General features: G+C 45.6%; 1 protein-coding gene across 1 annotated transcript; it reads right to left on the reverse strand.

Moving 5' to 3' along the window:
- Nucleotides 1–3,622: 3,622 nt before the first annotated feature.
- Nucleotides 3,623–10,927, reverse strand: SERTAD4 (SERTA domain containing 4). The gene is made up of 4 exons (XM_050314385.1): nt 10,501–10,927; nt 10,012–10,189; nt 9,468–9,583; nt 3,623–6,551 (listed from the first exon to the last, which is right to left on the reverse strand). The coding sequence occupies exons 2-4, from the start codon at nt 10,172–10,174 to the stop codon at nt 5,796–5,798; spliced, it is 1,035 nt and encodes a 344-aa protein (XP_050170342.1). The 5' UTR covers nt 10,175–10,189; nt 10,501–10,927; the 3' UTR covers nt 3,623–5,795.
- Between the last annotated feature and the right edge of the window lie 6,154 nt (nt 10,928–17,081).

A 17,081-nucleotide genomic window follows, 5' to 3' on the forward strand; every position in this document is an offset into this window, starting at 1 on the left:
CAGTATCTCATGGAGGAGACACAACAACTAACTGTTGCCACTCCATCATCATCCTCTGCGATGGCCAGGGCCTTTAGTTGTTTCAGGAGCAGACACAGACCACCATAAAGATGTGCCTGGTGGGGTATTCCACAGGGAAAGTACCGCTGCAGGAGGTAGCAGTAAATGGACTGACCTTGAGCAGGCAGACCATTTATCTCCTTTCTACAATCCCAGTATGACAGATTAGATGCTCTCTCTGGTAAATTGGAGAATGATGCTGTATTAATCAAGAAGAATTACTAGCTACAGAACCTAAGTTTCTTTTCAAAATCAGTGCATCCCTGCTTTGGGGGTTTTGTTGGTGTTTGCGTTTTTCTGCTCATCTTGCATACTTCTGAGTGTACACAAACTACCCTTTATGGCTTCTCCTCACACTCCTTGCATTCCTCAAAGGGGGAACTTGAGCGCAGAGATTAAAAGAAGTAAACATACTTTCCTACCTGGATCTGGTGAAAAAGCTTTGCATACCTTGCAGTCTGCACCACTTCTGCAAAGCCAAGAAACTGAAACCCCACCTTCCCCAAGGTGGGCTCTGTTCCTATGACTTAAAGACTAGGAAGAGCAACAACAAGCCAACTACAGCCCCAAAGGCAACAGCTTTCACATGATTACTGCCCTGGAGTTTAATCTAACCTTCCACACCTGACCCAAGGCCTCTTGGAAAGCCTCTGGCCCGTAATAGTAAATTTGGTCTGATCTTTGCTTTATGCTCTCTGTGTAGAGCCTAGAGAGTGAAGGTCTCACCCTCACACTCCTCAACTCTGGGCTGGTTCATATTCAGCCCCTCAGTGTGGACCTGGCTGGCCGGGTACACCTCATATTAGCAGCCTTAAACTGAGTAGGATTAACTGCTGGGAAGGCACTGGGCACCCAGCCACGGCTGTGTTTACATTAGAGAAAATGGACCTCACAGAGACAGTTTGCAAACACCACAAGACGAACTTTTGTAAACTCCCTTGGTTTAGTCATCTTTCCCCATCTGTCAGAGAAGTTTAAGTGAGATAGAAAAAACACAGGAAATTACTGTGTATTCCAAGCAGTCATGACTGCACGGCTTGGCTGTTACACGGGATGCCTTGTGGAAGATTCGCATCTCCTAACATTTCCAGCAGGATCCTTTGCAACGCTTTCCTGGCTACGATCGTTTAGCAGGCTCTGCACACCCTGCCAGGAAAAGCCTCTGGGGTGCTTTGTGCAGCTGTGGAAAAACTCATACCAGTACTGAGAAGCCCAAATGGTGACCTCCAGAAAGCAAGGGCAGCCCCTTTCTTCGAGGTTACAAAGCAAGGGATGGACAATGAAAAAGGTCAGGTCCCTCTGGGAGGCTTCCACACCAGGGTTATATTCACTGAATAAAACACCAAATGAAATCCTATACCCCACAGTAGTTTAAACCTTTCTCTGATGTGACTGACTGGTTTTTTTTGTGGGGTTTTTGTTTGTTTTTTGTTTGGGGGGGGGGGCTGTTTGTGTTTTTTGGTTGGGGTTTTCAGGGGGGTTTTGTGGGGTTTTTGGTTGTTTTTTGCTTGATTTGTTTTGTGTTTTGGTTTGTTTTTTGTGTTTTTTTTTTTTTTTTGGTTGGTTGGTTGGTTGGTTTGTTTGGGGGGTTTTTTTGGCTTTTTTTTGTGATAAAACTCAAGATACTTCTTTTATCAAGGTTCCTGGCATGAGTAAGCAGCAATTGCATTTGCTTTACCTCTGACTACACCTTTAGCTCAAGAAGGCAATTAAAGGACTCAAATCAAATGCAGGCTAGAAATCACCTTCACATCTCTGCTTTGGCCATAGCCCTCTAATCACCAGATCACTACCACAGCAGCTGGAAAAGTCATTTGGGTGGGGGGAGTGTCACAACTGGCATGAGCCTCCAGAGGGGCCACGAAGCAGGTGAGACACATTGCACCCTGGTTAGTTTGTTTAAGTTTTAGCTCATGCAGTGGCTCTGAACCAACTCCCTGCTTCTCCTGCACAAACCCAAAAGGAATTGACACCCACCAAACCACCCTGGCAGTGTGTCACGGTCATCAGTGAAAGGACAGATGGTAGATGAGGGATGCAAAAGGAGGATGGAGAGAGCACAGGAAGACAAAATGTGAAAAAAGTCTCTACCACAACTTTGCTTTGGGGTGTAACACCTTCAGGATTGAAAGAAGCACTTCATTTCTGCGGCTCAGCCTGTGTCTGTTTTCTCTCTGGAACCAGCTGCTATGCTGGCACTGCACATCGGTGCCAGCTGAGGCTGTCTGAGTGCTGGGGATGCTTAAGTAACCATGTTAAGCTGTTTGAACAGATTAGCTAATACAGTAAAAATAGTAGAATTTTACCAAAAACAGTGAGTATGTATGAAGCACAATGATATTATGCCACGTGCTTTGAAAAAGGAACACAGTTTTTTCAATTCAAATGAACTGTGCGTTTTCAAGAGAAATGTACTACCTGGATTCTGAAGATAACACTTCTGTTCCTAGCGACAGTAAAATAGATATGACAACAGAAACATCTTTTTCTGTTGCTGTTTTTCATGTGCTGAAAGGCAAAAACTTTACAATCTCACACTCTAGAACCATCATGTGTCTTATGATAGAGAGTAAAGCAATCTCCCCAAAGAAAAGCTTTTTGTCCAGTTCTTCCTGGCAGATAAGCCAGGATCAAGTTCAGGAACATTCATTTAGCAGCTATGTGTGGGACATTCAGATGAAAGACATTAGTATAATCTTATAAAAGACCTATTTCTTGAAAATCTGTGATACTAGCAAAATGTCCTTAGTACTGATGTGCACAGTGGGGAAAAGGCCTATCAGGTTTACAGTCTTCACATGCCATAAATCAACCCAAATTTAAGCCAGGAAATCCATTCAGCCTAGCCCAGGCTGGAAATCCTATCAAGGTCTATTGCATTTCTGGCAATTGGACAAGGGTGTTTCCCACTCCCTTTTCTAACATGAAATACCTCTGTCTCTTCTGAGGCAAACAGGATAACTCACTGGACTCCTGAGTCCAACACATATACCTTCAGGATTTGCTAGTATTTTGTGAGGCAGGGTCCAGAAGAAGATCACTTATCCACAGGCCAACCTTTATGACAGTAAGACTGTCCAGAGCTGTAACAGGTTAATTTTTACATGTCCCTGGAACTAAAGAAGCCATTAGAGAGGACAGAGTAGACAGAGTTCTGCTGATCCATCACCCTAGCTTGTGCAAATTCAACTGAGAAGCCTCTGCGACAGGTTATGTGTGCAGGCTTGTTCTTGAAGACCAAGGAGCCCCTTAGGGTCAGAAAGCTTTCAGCCCCCCCAAAAGTGTTAGGTGATTTGTGGTTTGGGCAGCATTTGGCCAGGTGTTTTCCTTGGCTGAACGTGCAAGTCTGCAGAGAATCTGTTGCTTCTCAGTGCACCTTCAGACTGTCCTAAAGGCTCCTGAAACCCCAAGAAGGCTGAGCTCCCTCACGGACCCAGCCTGAGGGGCACAGTCAACTGCCATGTTGCCTCTTCAGCAGTGAGCAGTTTGATTAAATGGCATTTTCTTTGGTGAGGGAGGGGAATATGGGGGAAAGGACCCAGTAGCCACTGGAGATGTAAAATTAAAATGAATTTTGGTCATTTTAATAAATATATATCAAGGAAATTTCACTTTACTACAACAACACATTAGTATACAAGCATCTAATATTTAAGCTTAAAACATCAAGCGTTTATCAAATATTGGAAAAGAGCAGACATTACTAGACTATCTGGGTATAACACAAGAAAAATCAGGTTTTTTTAAAAATTGGTCCTTGTGGACAAATGTCTAAATTATGATCCTACTCATACACTGTATGAATGAGATCTATATTTAATATTATTATTATTAATAAAAAAGCTTCTGTCTTGGAGAAATCAGGTGGGACTTATACTTTCTTTATTTGTCACTCTTCACAATGATTACCCTTACAAACTTATCAGCTTAAACTCACCTGCCTTCATAAAGGTTATCACTAATTGACATCCTGCTCTCTTTTGTGGTCACTTTAGCTGGAAAGGGGGGGGAGTTTTTTCCTGTGACCACTGGTCTTTCTGATAGAAGACCATCCAGTTTGCAAACGTGACTGCAGGGTGCACACGCTACCCAAAATAACCATGGCCCCGGAGGATTCAGGCTGAAACCCAGGGCAGGAGGTCCCCCCAGTGATCCTCATGCCCTGTGCTGTGCTGGCTGTTCCCCCAGCAGAGAGGTGGTTTCCACCCTTCCACCCTTTGGACAAGAAGAAAGAGGACATGTCGCTTCAGTGCATGATGCTGTGGGAACAGCCAGCTATTTATGAGTCAGCTGTGGCTTGGATGTGGCTATTTTGCTGAGCACATCCTGCCAGTTGTTATAGGGACTGTGGGAACTAATTAATTTGGTGGATCTAAGACTCATTCTCGGTCCAACCCCGACTAATGTCTTCTGGGCATTTTAAACAGCACATGTTTGCAAACCGTCTACCTTGGGATGACTAAATGTTAAACTCAGCCACTGAAATCTCAGCTCATTTCTCCAAAATTTTCTTTTTTAAAATTAAACCCCTTACATTCATTCAGATAAAACCATGTTTATCGTCACATTATTAATTAACATTGTGCTTCTTGCCTTCTTTTCTTGTCCTTTTCTAAATCAACAGCAAAAGTCATAGAAAACTCCCGCATGCTTTTGCAATCTAAAAGAGAGAAATTATGCAAAACAGAATAAAGTATAAAACATGCCACTGGTTCATGAACTTCATTATACGAAGAAGGAAAAAAAAAAGAGCCCAGCAACAGACAGTTGCCATAGAAACACTCAAGCATCGAATGCTTGTTTACAAGAGACATCTCTCTATTGTTTCTTAAATCCCTTCCTAAGGATAGCAAATCAAAAAGCAATTGAGCATCAAAAAGGAAGAACAGAGATGTTTGAATAGGAAGTTGAACTCAGTACTTCAAAGGTTAAAGGTTTCTAATAATATTGATCCACCCTGTGGGGTTTTTTTTAATCTCTGTTTAGGTTAAATCCCTGCTGTATCACTGATTCATACTTAATTTTCACGCTGGCAAAAATTAAGACAAAACATAAGGCACCAAAAAAAAATCTGCCCTGTATAACAACAAGCCTCATTAGTTATTACAGCCGAGGTGAAAACACGCAAGTACTGGAGCTGCATGTTTGATTCTGATTAAGATCCCATAAACAGGTTACTTCTTTATGCTATGTCCTATTTTGTCAGTTGAACAAGACGCTGAATCCAGAATTCAAGAGTATCAGTACAAAACATAAGGATGGTTTATTCCTAGTCCATGAAGACAGTCCTTTGCCAGAACGAACACCGAGTTACAAGGAGCACATCATCCTTGCTGGTAGCATCAATTTGTTTACCAGACTTCTAATTCCTTGGTAAACATAATGGAGGTTCTTCTTAATTAATGGCAGACTTCTTGGGGGCAGGGATATATAAAACGGTATGTTTTCCCCATCTGGCTGATTGGCATTTTCAGTAACGAAAGCTACACCATAGCTACACCAGACTCAGCAGTAATGCAACTGCGTCCTTTATGAAGTCACCGTATTTATAAATAGCCCGCTGATGCAGATCACAGAGTATTTTACGCAATCTGCTCTCCAGTCACTTAGAACTACACGCCATGTCTGTGGCATGATTGTACCATTTGTAGAAAACTATAAAAAACCCATTCAAAATAAAAATTTGATAGAGAAAGAACGTGCTGTGCATGCTTCAACAGAGCAAGAAAGATGCCTCATATTTTACTTCCTTTGTTGCAGCACATTTTATTACTTGGTAAAGATTCCTTTTTCCTTAAGGATTTTTTCCAAGATTCGCTTACGTTGCTCTTGTCATTACATCCAGTCTCAAAATAGTCATAAAATTTGCCTCTACATTCGAGAGCATGGGTGCCTCTTACAGGTTCACAGTTTAGGGCAACACTCTCCTGCTCAGGTTCATTACCTCCTTTCTCCTCATTAAATTTTGCCTTTTCCTGATTACTGTGAGACCTGCCATTAGTGATGAATATTTCATTAGCAGGTATCTGGTCATCACTTCTGTAAGAAGGTGCACTGCCAACATCATAATCCACCTGCTGGGAACAGCTTGGCAAAGAAATGGGGGGGGAAGAGGAGGAAGAGGAGGAGGAGGAAGAGGAGGAAGTATTTTCTGTACCAGCATTAACAGAGTAGGGTAGATTTAAATAGTGACTGCCACATTCTTGATAGAAGCAGCACATGTGGAGCTTCTCATACTCCTCCTTTGCCATCCGAAGGCGTTTTCTGTATGGACAGTCCTGAGGCACAAACCACTCTTGTGGTGAGGCGCCACTGAAGGAGCAGGCAGAGAAGCACCAGTTGTTCTGCATGATGATCTCTCCATGAATTCTCTTCATTAGATTGTTGATGAGGACGGATCTCCGCAGGTAGACTTCAGGATCGTCAATGAATTTCAGCTTTTCCAAAGACATGTAAAGAATATGGGCCCGCTCCTCAAACACGGAGATTGTCTGAAAATGCAAAAGATACAAGATATGGAGATGAAGGCAACTGGTTTTGTTCTAGACAAGGAGAAAGACAATGAAGCAAAGTACTCCCTCTGTGTCACTACTTTACTATTCTCTTTCTGAGGAACCTAGGGCTGGTGTTCCATTTTGCACACCCATGTGGCTGGGGACCTGCTTTTTCTTGGCCACAGCATTCACCCAGGTTTAGGAGGTAAGTAACTGAGCATTACACCACAAAGGCAATTGCAGGGCACGAATCCAGGGTGGGAAAGTGAAATCCAGATGCACACATCTGGTTCTTCAATTACATTTGGGGTTAGAACATAAAACTGTTGTGCAGTTTCGCTCCAGTAATGGCTGAGGGATTTTTGTTTCAAATGGACCCGATTCCACCATCCCCTGTGGGGCTTCTACACAGCTCTGAAGCCAAGCGAGGGTCCCTCCTGCAGCATCAAGGTTTGCAAGACACAGCCAGCAGCCATCGCCTCATGCAGCAAGTGTTGGAGCATTTCATCCGCTGCCAGTGGAAGGGGCCCTCCAGCCAGGAGGTCTCCACTTGCCAGGCTCTCTTACACTGCTCTTGTGTACAAAAGTGCATGCAGGGAAGGAGGCACAGAGGGAGGCAGGGAGAAACCCATCTCAAAGCATCACAGCATCTGGAGAGCAGCTGTTGGCCTGTGTACTACACCCTGTGCTCTGTGGGACCGGTGGGAACACAGATAGGCAGGGACAAGGTCAGGAAATGGAGAGAGGATAGGAATTTGCAGAAATCCTGGCTCGACGCCCACAGATTTGTTCTCCCTTCCATGGTCCTTCCAGGACTCCCTTTCTCAGCACTGGCAGCGTGAGCAGGTTACTGCCCCCAGGAGGCCCCAGATTCTGCATTGTAATCGCTACCCTGGGAATCAAAATAAGAGAGGGGGCAACGCATGCTACCGTAAGCAGTATTAACTAATTTTCATTTTTAGCAAGAATTTGTTTTGCGTAGGAGGAGAGCAGCACAGCACAAAGAGAGACTGCTCTAAATCCCCCCCCATCTGTGGCTTGATCATTCTTCCCTTTCCCACATGGTTACAGCATTTTTGCAGAGTGGAAGTCGTAGCTATGAGGACTAAAAGAGCTTGGAGCACAGCTGCTTTTCACATCCATTCAGCTCTCCTCAGCCCTCCAGCTCTTTCCACAGCCTGGCCATGTCTGCGAGGCTTAGAAGCAGCACAGTGCCTCACAAAAACAAAAATTGGCCATAATTTCTTGCAAGTTCACAGCTGAAGCTCTTTGTTAGAGGGAGTAATTTTCTATAATAAATGACTCATTTTAAATTATATTAAGCCTATAGGTTAATTCCTTTATACCCACTGCAGCAACAATCAGCGAAGCTATAAAAGCCTGGAGCAAACCAATAAGCCTTGAACTGGGATTCTCCTGGAGATACATCCTGGAGGGACACCAGTAGGTACAAGCTGTCAAAGGCTTTCTACTACGTATTTGCCAGTAGTCCTCTGGAGAACAACTCTGGGCCCTACCATCATAACCTCTACAGGACAAGTAACCTCAGCACATAACTCGTTACTGGGCAGCGAAGGTATAAGCATGTAAGAAATTCAAAGAAACCTTGGGGGGTGTCCTCCCTCCGCCAGAGCTTAGGGCTGCAAAGCAGAAAATGTATTTGGGCCAAACAGAAGAAATTGGTGACACAGGGTTTCTGAGGTGATACATCTTTATAACAGAACAAAATTGTGGTTGGGCCTAGTTTACCAATACCTCTGCAACTGTTTTTTTATTGCTGTTTGAAAGGGCTAAGAAACTACTCCTCCTCCTCTTTGCAAGGAAATTAATCACTGAAACAAAAATCCAACAATCTAGTAAAAAAACCCAAAACTGTCTGGAATTGGAGAGTGATGAGACGCGTGAGACATGCTCACTAACCAGATCACATTTTTCAACACCCTTGGTGTTTATTCACTGCTCTGGCAGCAGACTGGATGCTTTCTGAAATTAACAGTGGGGGAATTTTTCACTTTCCCAGTCCAGGTACCATTTGCAGATAACTCTTACTTGTAGCCTTGAGGTACTCTAAAGTCCTTGGGAACTGAACTCAGCACTACTGCTCACTTCTGCTCTGCAGAAACCCCTCCTCTATCACCAATAAAACATGAGTAGCAGTGGACCACCATGGGCCAGGTACAATCCAACAAAGTTAGGATGGTGTCTCATGGCACGAGCTATCCCTAAGCACTTCACCCCAGGTGTTCCACTCCAAACAGGACTGAGCCCTTAAAGAAGAAGAGCATAAAATCTCTCACAAAAAAAAAAGCTAGATTTAAATTTATGTATTTGTTAGCCTGGGAAACATTTGTTCTAATCTCTTCCTTGAAAACTTTCATTAAAAAATATTCTTTCATCTACTAATCTGTTCTTTTTATTTTTTTTTTTTAATAAACAGGATTAAACACCGAAGGAACTTGCACTCGCTTTCCAAGTCACTCTGCTTTTCTAGAGGATCTGTAGCCCATGGGGGTGTGATGGAACCTCTTACTATTTTCTCCCCAGGAAAAAAAAGTTTTGAATGAGTGGGGAATCTTTTACTTATGTTCTTCCTTTCTGCTGTTCAAATACTGTTAGAGAGCTGTTTCTGAAAGCATGACATAAACTAGCTAAGAACAAAATAGTCTGAAAAAAAGTTATTCTCAGCATTTCCATTTACAGTTGTTATAAATGAAGAAAAGCCTTTGCTTCTTAAGCAATTCGATGACAATACAACAATAATGTGAAGAAGTGGCAAGTATTTGCTTCTGAGCAAGCAGCTGGATCACTCTCCTAAATTTCAGCAGAGTATTTCAGCCTTCTGGAAATGGGTCAATTGAGTGTTACTAAGCATCTGAAACTCGGAGTAAAAATAACGACTATTAGAAAACATACTTTATGTGTACAGCTGCTGAGTGGTGGATGAAAATCCTCTTCTTCCACATATTTCCTTTTAAAGTATGTGATCTTGGATGTTGTTACAGGATTTGAAATTCCCCTGTAATGTGATCCTGTGGGTAATAAATCAGATATGACAAATGACATGCGGTTTGCCGGAGGTTCTCCAAACAAAATACTTTTTCATTTCCCTTAGCGCTACAGGAGAACTCCGCCGCATATTTTCGCATCTATTCGCAGCGATCAGAAATAAACCCTCGCCTGAATAACACATCTCCCGCCAGCCGCCCGGGGACCGATGTGACGGGCGGCGCGGGGAGCCGGGGCCGCCGCAGGGCGCTCGGCTGCCGGAGAACTTTCCACCTCCATCGCTCCGAGGATGCCGGTGCGGCGGCGCCCGGCGGACCCCGCGCACCTGCGGCCCCGCTCGCCCGCGGGAGACCTCCCGCCCTCCGCCCGCCGCCGCCGCGCCTCCCTCCGCAGCCAGACCTTCGTGCCCCCGGTGGCCGCCCCGTTCTCCCCGCGGCGGAGCCGTGCCTACCTGCGGCTGGGGGCCCGGGGGCCGGGGCCGCGGCCGGAGGGGCGGCGGGGCCGGGGCGGCCGCAGCAGGGCGGCTCCCAGAGGGCGCGGTAGGCGGCGAGGTCGGCGGCTCCCTCGGCGGCGATGGGGCGGCCCAGCCGCTGCATGGGCAGCACCAGGGTCATCGCGGGCGCCGGCACCTGGAAGCGAAGCAGCGCGGTGAGCGCCCACCGCCCCGCCACCTGCCCCCGCCCCGCGGCGTCCCGCCCCCGCGCCCCCGGCAGCCAGACCTCCGCGCACACGTATATTGAAAACATACGCATGTCGGTATCACATAGACACACGTTTTCTTTCCCCCCTTCCTGCGGCAGGAAAATGAGCGGAGCCCTCTGCCACAAAGGGCGCGGGGTCCCCAGCACCGGGAGTTGGTGCGCGCTCACCCCGCGCCGCCCCCGGCCCCGCTCCCGCTGCCCCCGCCGCCCCGGCCCCGGCCCCGGCGGCGCTCACACACCGGCACGGATCCGCTCACTGGCTTCCCATTTCCTCCCGGCGGGGCTGGCACGGCGCGCTCGGCACCGGAGGGGGTGCGAGTCTGCCTGTCTGGGTGCGTGTGTCGGCGGTGCGTGTGTGTGTGTGCGGTGGGGTGTGCGTGTGAGCCTGTGTGTGTGAGAGAGAGCGCGCCCAGCAGTCCGGGATCGCGTTCCTTTCTTCTTTCTTCCCTCCCAAACGACACAGACAGCGGAGACTTAGGTAGTTGTTTCCACTAGCCCCGATCGGACTGAACTGGATCTGCCTCCAGTCAAAACACTGCGAGACTAAGACAGAAAATTGGCTCCGGTTTCACGCCGTGAGTTGCGGTCCCACCGGAGCCAAGCACAACATCGGCGGAGCGGGCGGAATATTAAGCAGGAGCGGGGACTCCAGGGCCAGCTCCGGGCTGCGAGCTGCCTCCTGCCGCGCCAGCGGACGGGAGGGGAGGGGAGGAGGGGGAGAAGGCGGCAAACTTTCTGCGAGGGGCGAGGGATGAGTTCATCATAGTCACCTACTTCTTGGCAGAGGAGCGCGGAACAATGCGCCCAGACACAGCCCGGCTCCTCCCTCCCCTTCCTCCTCCTCTCTCTAAGAAAGCGGGATGTAGTTTCTCCTCGGCGCAGCCCTCCCGAAGGAAGACGAGGGCCCGAGCAGGCGGCGGGAAGGAGGGGCCGCAGGTGGGCAGGTGGAATTTCAGCAATTGTTTGTGTTAGCAGCTGAGCGCTCTCAAACAAGAGGAAAAAATAAACCGCAGCAGAAGAGGGAGGAAAAATAAATCCTTCACATCTGCCAGTTGTTTTCTTAAATCCTGGAAGAATGCAAAAGACTACTACTTTATCAAGAAACGGCTTCCAGCGTGCACTGTCTGTGTCTTAGATGCATGCATGCATGGGTCTGCTCGCTGAGGCAAAAATGGGAGGCGAAGGGACAGTCAGCTGAGTCCCCAAGCAGTTTGCCTGAGTACAGGCCACCAGACCTCACTGCGATTGGACTGACCCTTCCTCAGAGTTAATGTACTGTTAAAGCACTGCATATAGCCCTCAGTCACTTTCTTGCAGTTGCCCCTTAATGCTATCTTACTTTTCCTGGGCCAAGAAACAACACAGAGAATGGCAAGCCACTGGACTGGTCCACTGGAAGTTATCCCTGACACAGATAGACAATATATATTATTTATTCCCCACACCTTTTGTTACCAGCTGAGTACCAATACATGAAAGGAATGGTCAAAACAAGTGGGTCAGTCTGCTGACCTAACAGCAGGGCCAAAAATTGGCCCAAGAAGCAGCTAAAAAGTCATATATTTTGTGTCTGAAAAGATTACGCCATCATTAGAAAGCACCAACGGACTCTTCTCATTTATCTGCACTGAGGAATCATTCACAGGGATACATCAATCTTCTCACGTTGGCATGATGTCAACACTCAGTGCTTGTCCTGAGAGAATAAAGGTTGGAAGAAACTCACTGCTGCTTTGGGAAAGTCAGGGTTTCTTTGCTTGTAATGAATTCAGCCTCTCTTTGTGGATTTTTTTTTTTTTTTGTAACGAGAATCAGAGATTTCAGCTGTGCATCTTTTTTTTTTACCATATTTCATCACAAATAGGTCTTGCTATGCTCAAGCAGAAACATGCAGGAAGGAAGGAAGGAAGCGTTGGGATGCCTTCTGCACAGTGCTGCTAATTTATCTTGAAAAACTGAGCTCTCTGGACAGCCAGTAAAGTAAATGAACTGCTTCTGCTATTTACAACATGCAAAATGAATAGAGGCAAGCCAGTTCACTTCCATAAACAGCTACTGTCCATGCACATTCTCCGTGTTTCCAAACCGTATAAAACCAAGGCATAAATTGTAGAGTTTTCCTGGGAGGAAAAAAACCAAAAAACAAAAAAAACAACAACCAACCACCAGAAAACCAAAGCCCCGAACCATGCTTGTAGGTCTCAGCATGTGTTACAAAGCTTTACCGGTGGCACTTAGCTACAAAATAGGTCCCATTTTATAGCAGAGGAGTTGCTTTATCACACAGAAGCTGAGAACCAGGCTTTTAAAAGGGCTCGTGACTCTGGGCATGCTATTTGCTCCCCTTGGATGTTCAGAAGCACCGATTTCCAGCTGCTGCAAATGAGTGGGAAGGGAGCTACAAGCACTTCAACACATGGGAAAAGTCAGCCTCCTTGAAGGTAAAGTTGGACATGGCAGAACTGTAACTCAGTGTTTACTGAGAAAGCACCATCGGACCTAACTCCACAAACGGGACCTCTGGCTCCTGAAGAGGCAGCCCGCTGTTTTTCCCTGTTAAGGGTGGCAAAATCGATTCCTGAGTATCTTGCCAGAAGTCACACAGCAAATCAGTGTCAGAGCCAGAAATAGAACTAAATCTCATCGTCCTCCAGCCTTAAGCCCAACCCGTTTGCATTACATTATCTTATGCAATGGAGGGATTTCATCCAAAATCCCATTGGTTTCAATGAGACTTTGCAGAACAGCACACATATTGTTACATTTCCATTAGCACCTCTGGAAATAAAGGATGAAAGATGTACATTTGAGCACACAATACATTTACTATACAAAATTACAGCAAAAGGTTGACACTTAGGGCTGGATTCAATTTTGAAAAATCCATTTGGGAGCCTTGTGTGGGCTTCAGTGGCATGGAAGCCAGGCGCAGTTTTTTATTGAACCCAGCCCTCCATCCTTAGGCTACCACAATTTTTCCATTTTGTCAGCCAAATGTGTGTAGTGTGAGGACACCCCGGGGCATCTATAGCAGCCTGAAGGTTAAAATGTCAAACTTTTTCCATACTCAGTTTCACACAGTAAGACTACTATACATTGCCACGCTACTCCATTTGCTGGGGTTTTCAATCCCAATTCCTCCAGAGCCATTATGATGTTAATGAGAGAACTGTAATGATGCCATTCACATTATAACAAGCCTGATGCCGATGTCAGAGAAAGGGGCTTTTTATACAGTTCCAGAATGTCTCTGAAAATCCAAACTTAAATAAAAAATGCCCATGACTATAAAGCTGCAGGTCTCACCAAGACCAATAAAAACAAGGGGAACAAACATAAGATGGCTATTCCTTGTTTAACTCCTGGGTTTGTACCCAAGTGCTGCAGTGGTTTCAGTCCTTAATCATATATCGTGGAGTGCTTCCATTGCACAACAACATGACTTGGGGAGAGAATAGCAGTTCTTAGCTGTACTATACCATTGTTAACATCTGGATTGCAGTGCTTAGAAAACAAAATTGCCATAGTTTTGGTAGCTGTTACTGTTCTGGTGTTACAGAAAATTTACAATGCAGAAGCAATCAGGAATCCCACTGCACAGAGGCTGTGCAGACCCACCATGGAAGAAAGCAAGTGACAGCTGGTGAGAGGAAGGGGAAAGGCACAATCAGATACCCAGACTGATGTACCTCCCTTAAAAACAAAAACCACAACCACATCACCTGTAAACAATTCCAGGCTAACCTCATTGCAAACTATCTACTCCTTATGGTTGATGCAACAAAGTTTGCCATCACCAATTGAGCTGAGGGAGGCAGGGCATCCTGCGGACAAGAGCGTCATGGAAGAGGGCATAAAGGCTCCCCTGGGAGCAGCAGATAAAGGCATGAGGACGCCAGCATTACTGGCAAAGAGAGCAGAGCCATGCTGTAGAGACAATGGTGGACTGATGACAGCTATGGCGGAACTGTCACAACCTCACATGTGAAAATAAAAGACTAGATGGAGGCAAATAAGGAGAAAAAGCAGGAGGTGGCTTGGCTCTGACCACAGCAGCAGACAGGGAAGAGGATGTTAGTAGCTTGTGTTTAAATAGATTAAACTGCCTGATAAGTCAAAGGTTCAAGGAGGAGGAAGCTACAAACAGAGATGGGAGATAATGAGGGCCTTGATTAAAAAGTTTATTGTCTGGATAGATATGCATAAAGTTGTAGTAATGCTATGAATAAAGAAGGGTAAATGCTGGGGACACTGAATCGCAGCACACTGGGACAGCCCAGTCACATTAAATGAAAGCAAAGGGTCAAAGATGATCCCTGCGCTCAGGGCTCTGGAGACAGGATGAGCAGCAAGGCTGCAAGAAGTGAAAAGGCCTCTAGAATTGACCATGCTGGATTTAAATTGAAAATTGGACTTCTAAGAGACAGACAATGGTTGGGAGCAAACAGGGAGATTTTTTTCCTTCTCTTGTTGATATAAAATAGCTGAGGAGAACTGTACCAGTGAAGAGCAGTGCAGAGCAGTCCCTGATCTGCGGTGAGGGAGATACTGAACCACAAAAGCCAGAGACAGCAGGGAGGTGGCAGAGGTAAGAGGGGAATGAGGACAGGCGGCAGCAAGAGTGTGTGAGCCCCAGGCAATGATGATTTTCTGTTTCTTCAGCTGTGCCTCCTACCAGAAATGCATAACACCATCTAACAGAAGCATGATACAAGGGTGAAATGAAAGGGTTAAGGCTGACTGAAATAACTAGACTGGTAGAACAACAGGTCGGTGTGCCAACAGGGTCAATTCAGCTTTTCATCCTTTGGAGGTATAGATAAACTATAGACCTGCCAAGTCTAGTGTTTTTCCCTGTATTTCTTGGCCCTCACTTCAGGGAATTTCAAGGAATCCACTGTTTTTTGATATTGCTTTCTTTTTTTTTTTTTTTCCCCTTCTTTTTCTAGAGCTGGACTTACTGTTTGGTGGAAAAGGAATTAATGTGAAATCAGGAATTGATTTCTGTATCAAGATGCAGCTCTTTCACAGAAGTGTTTCAAAGGTACCATCACTTAACTTCTGCCCTAATTTAGATTATACAACACCAGATGCTCAAGTGTCTCTTTCTCAAGACAGAATTCTGAGCAAATATTTCTCTAACTTTCCTAATTCCCACAAGCTAATTTTTTCCCTTTACATACTTTTCAGTTGAATTTTTCCCAGAAACACTTTATGGAGTTACTCTGGACCAAAATGCTGGAGTCCCTTGGGTTTCAGAGAAAAAAAAAAATAAAAGAAAATGTTCCTTTAAATTTTTAACAGTTGTGATTTTGTCCTGCTTCTGGTGGCTGTGAAGCAGACCTAGAGGAGGTTACTATACTGACAGAAAAGGTGCTTCTTCTCTTATTTCTTTGTAGGTACATGTCACCTATCAGAACCCTCAGTAGACAATATGCAATGAACTTTTAAATGGTAGTTCTAATAGTTAAATTTCACACCAGAATTTATGCAAATATATAAACATACAAGCAGAATTGCCTTTTTTTTTTTTTTCTTTCCTTTTTTTCCATAGGGCTCTGGAAGATAAGAGAAAAGGTACCATTAAGTTTACTGCAACCATCCCCCAAAGGCTGCTTTGCCTGCCTGATCTGGGAGAACAATAAAGCCCCATGGTATTCATTTCAGTAAGCATAAATATTTTTTCCAGTGTTCTTAGCCAAAATGTCTCATATGCTCTCTGCCTCCACCCCGCTGGTGGCTGCGTGGCCCTGCTCGACATCCAAAGCTCCGTCCAGGATCCGCTTAGCTCAGTGGGAGTTTAGTTTGCAAAATGCTTCAACATCCTGAGCGCGAAAGATGCTCCTATCGCTGCAAACTGTAACAGTATTTCAGATTAGTTAACCTTTGTGATGGGTTTTGACACTGAATAGGTGCTCGGTGTTGTAATTGGGACTGAAGTCAGAGGGAAAAAGGAGTCCCAGCACTCAGACGGGGCTGAGAAAAAAGCAAAGCCCTGCTGTTACATAAGACTTCCCAAATCACCAGGCAGTTCTCATCACTTGTTCTGTAAGTGAGGTACCAATTAAAACCGCTTCCCCACTTAACTTTAGCTTCGGTGCAGCAGCACATGCATGTCATTGGCACCGTAAATGAGATGGTTTATGGAGTTAATTATATTGCCTTCTTCACTTTTTGTTTGCTGAAGAAAGTAAACAAGACTAATACAAAAGTGTTTTGGAACAAAGAGCGAGTTGTCTCCCACTTTGCTGTGTGCTACTTTCCACGAAGAATGAGAGCTATTATTATTCTTTTACAAGTTTCCTTCTAAGGGAAATAAACACCAAAGGTAGGATTCCAAGGAAATGACTCACAAATATTGGCAACAGGCTCTGAAAATTGGATCCAGTCTTTGCAAAAGCCTTTAGCAAAATACTAAACCCTCTTATTGCAAAATAAACTTTTCCCAGATGAGCTGCACATCAGCTCTGCGTGTTTGTGTGCCTGTGTGTGTGAGTGTGTGTGTGCCTGTGTGTGTGTTAGGGCTCGGAGACAGGAACAGAACCCATCTCTCACGTCTTCCCTTCTTCCCTCTGGGGCACCGCTGCTGATGCCATTTTTAGCTGGAAGCTGGAAATCTTTAATAACCGACTGAGTCATCCTTGGGAGAGGGAGGGAAAGGGATGTGCCTCACCTTGCCGAGGAGCGTGCTGCCCGCCGGCCGTCCCCACCCGCAGAGACCTCCGGGAGAGCTGCGCCGGGCAGACGATCTGCTACAAGCCGATCTACAAGAGCTGGCAGGAACCTTTATCCTACAGCTGTAAAAATGAAGGGCAGAGTG

The sequence above is a fragment of the Myiozetetes cayanensis genome, unplaced genomic scaffold (assembly GCF_022539395.1).
Source record: "Myiozetetes cayanensis isolate MyiCay16 unplaced genomic scaffold, myiCay2020 scf2-11, whole genome shotgun sequence".
Classification (NCBI taxonomy): Eukaryota; Metazoa; Chordata; class Aves; order Passeriformes; family Tyrannidae; genus Myiozetetes; species Myiozetetes cayanensis.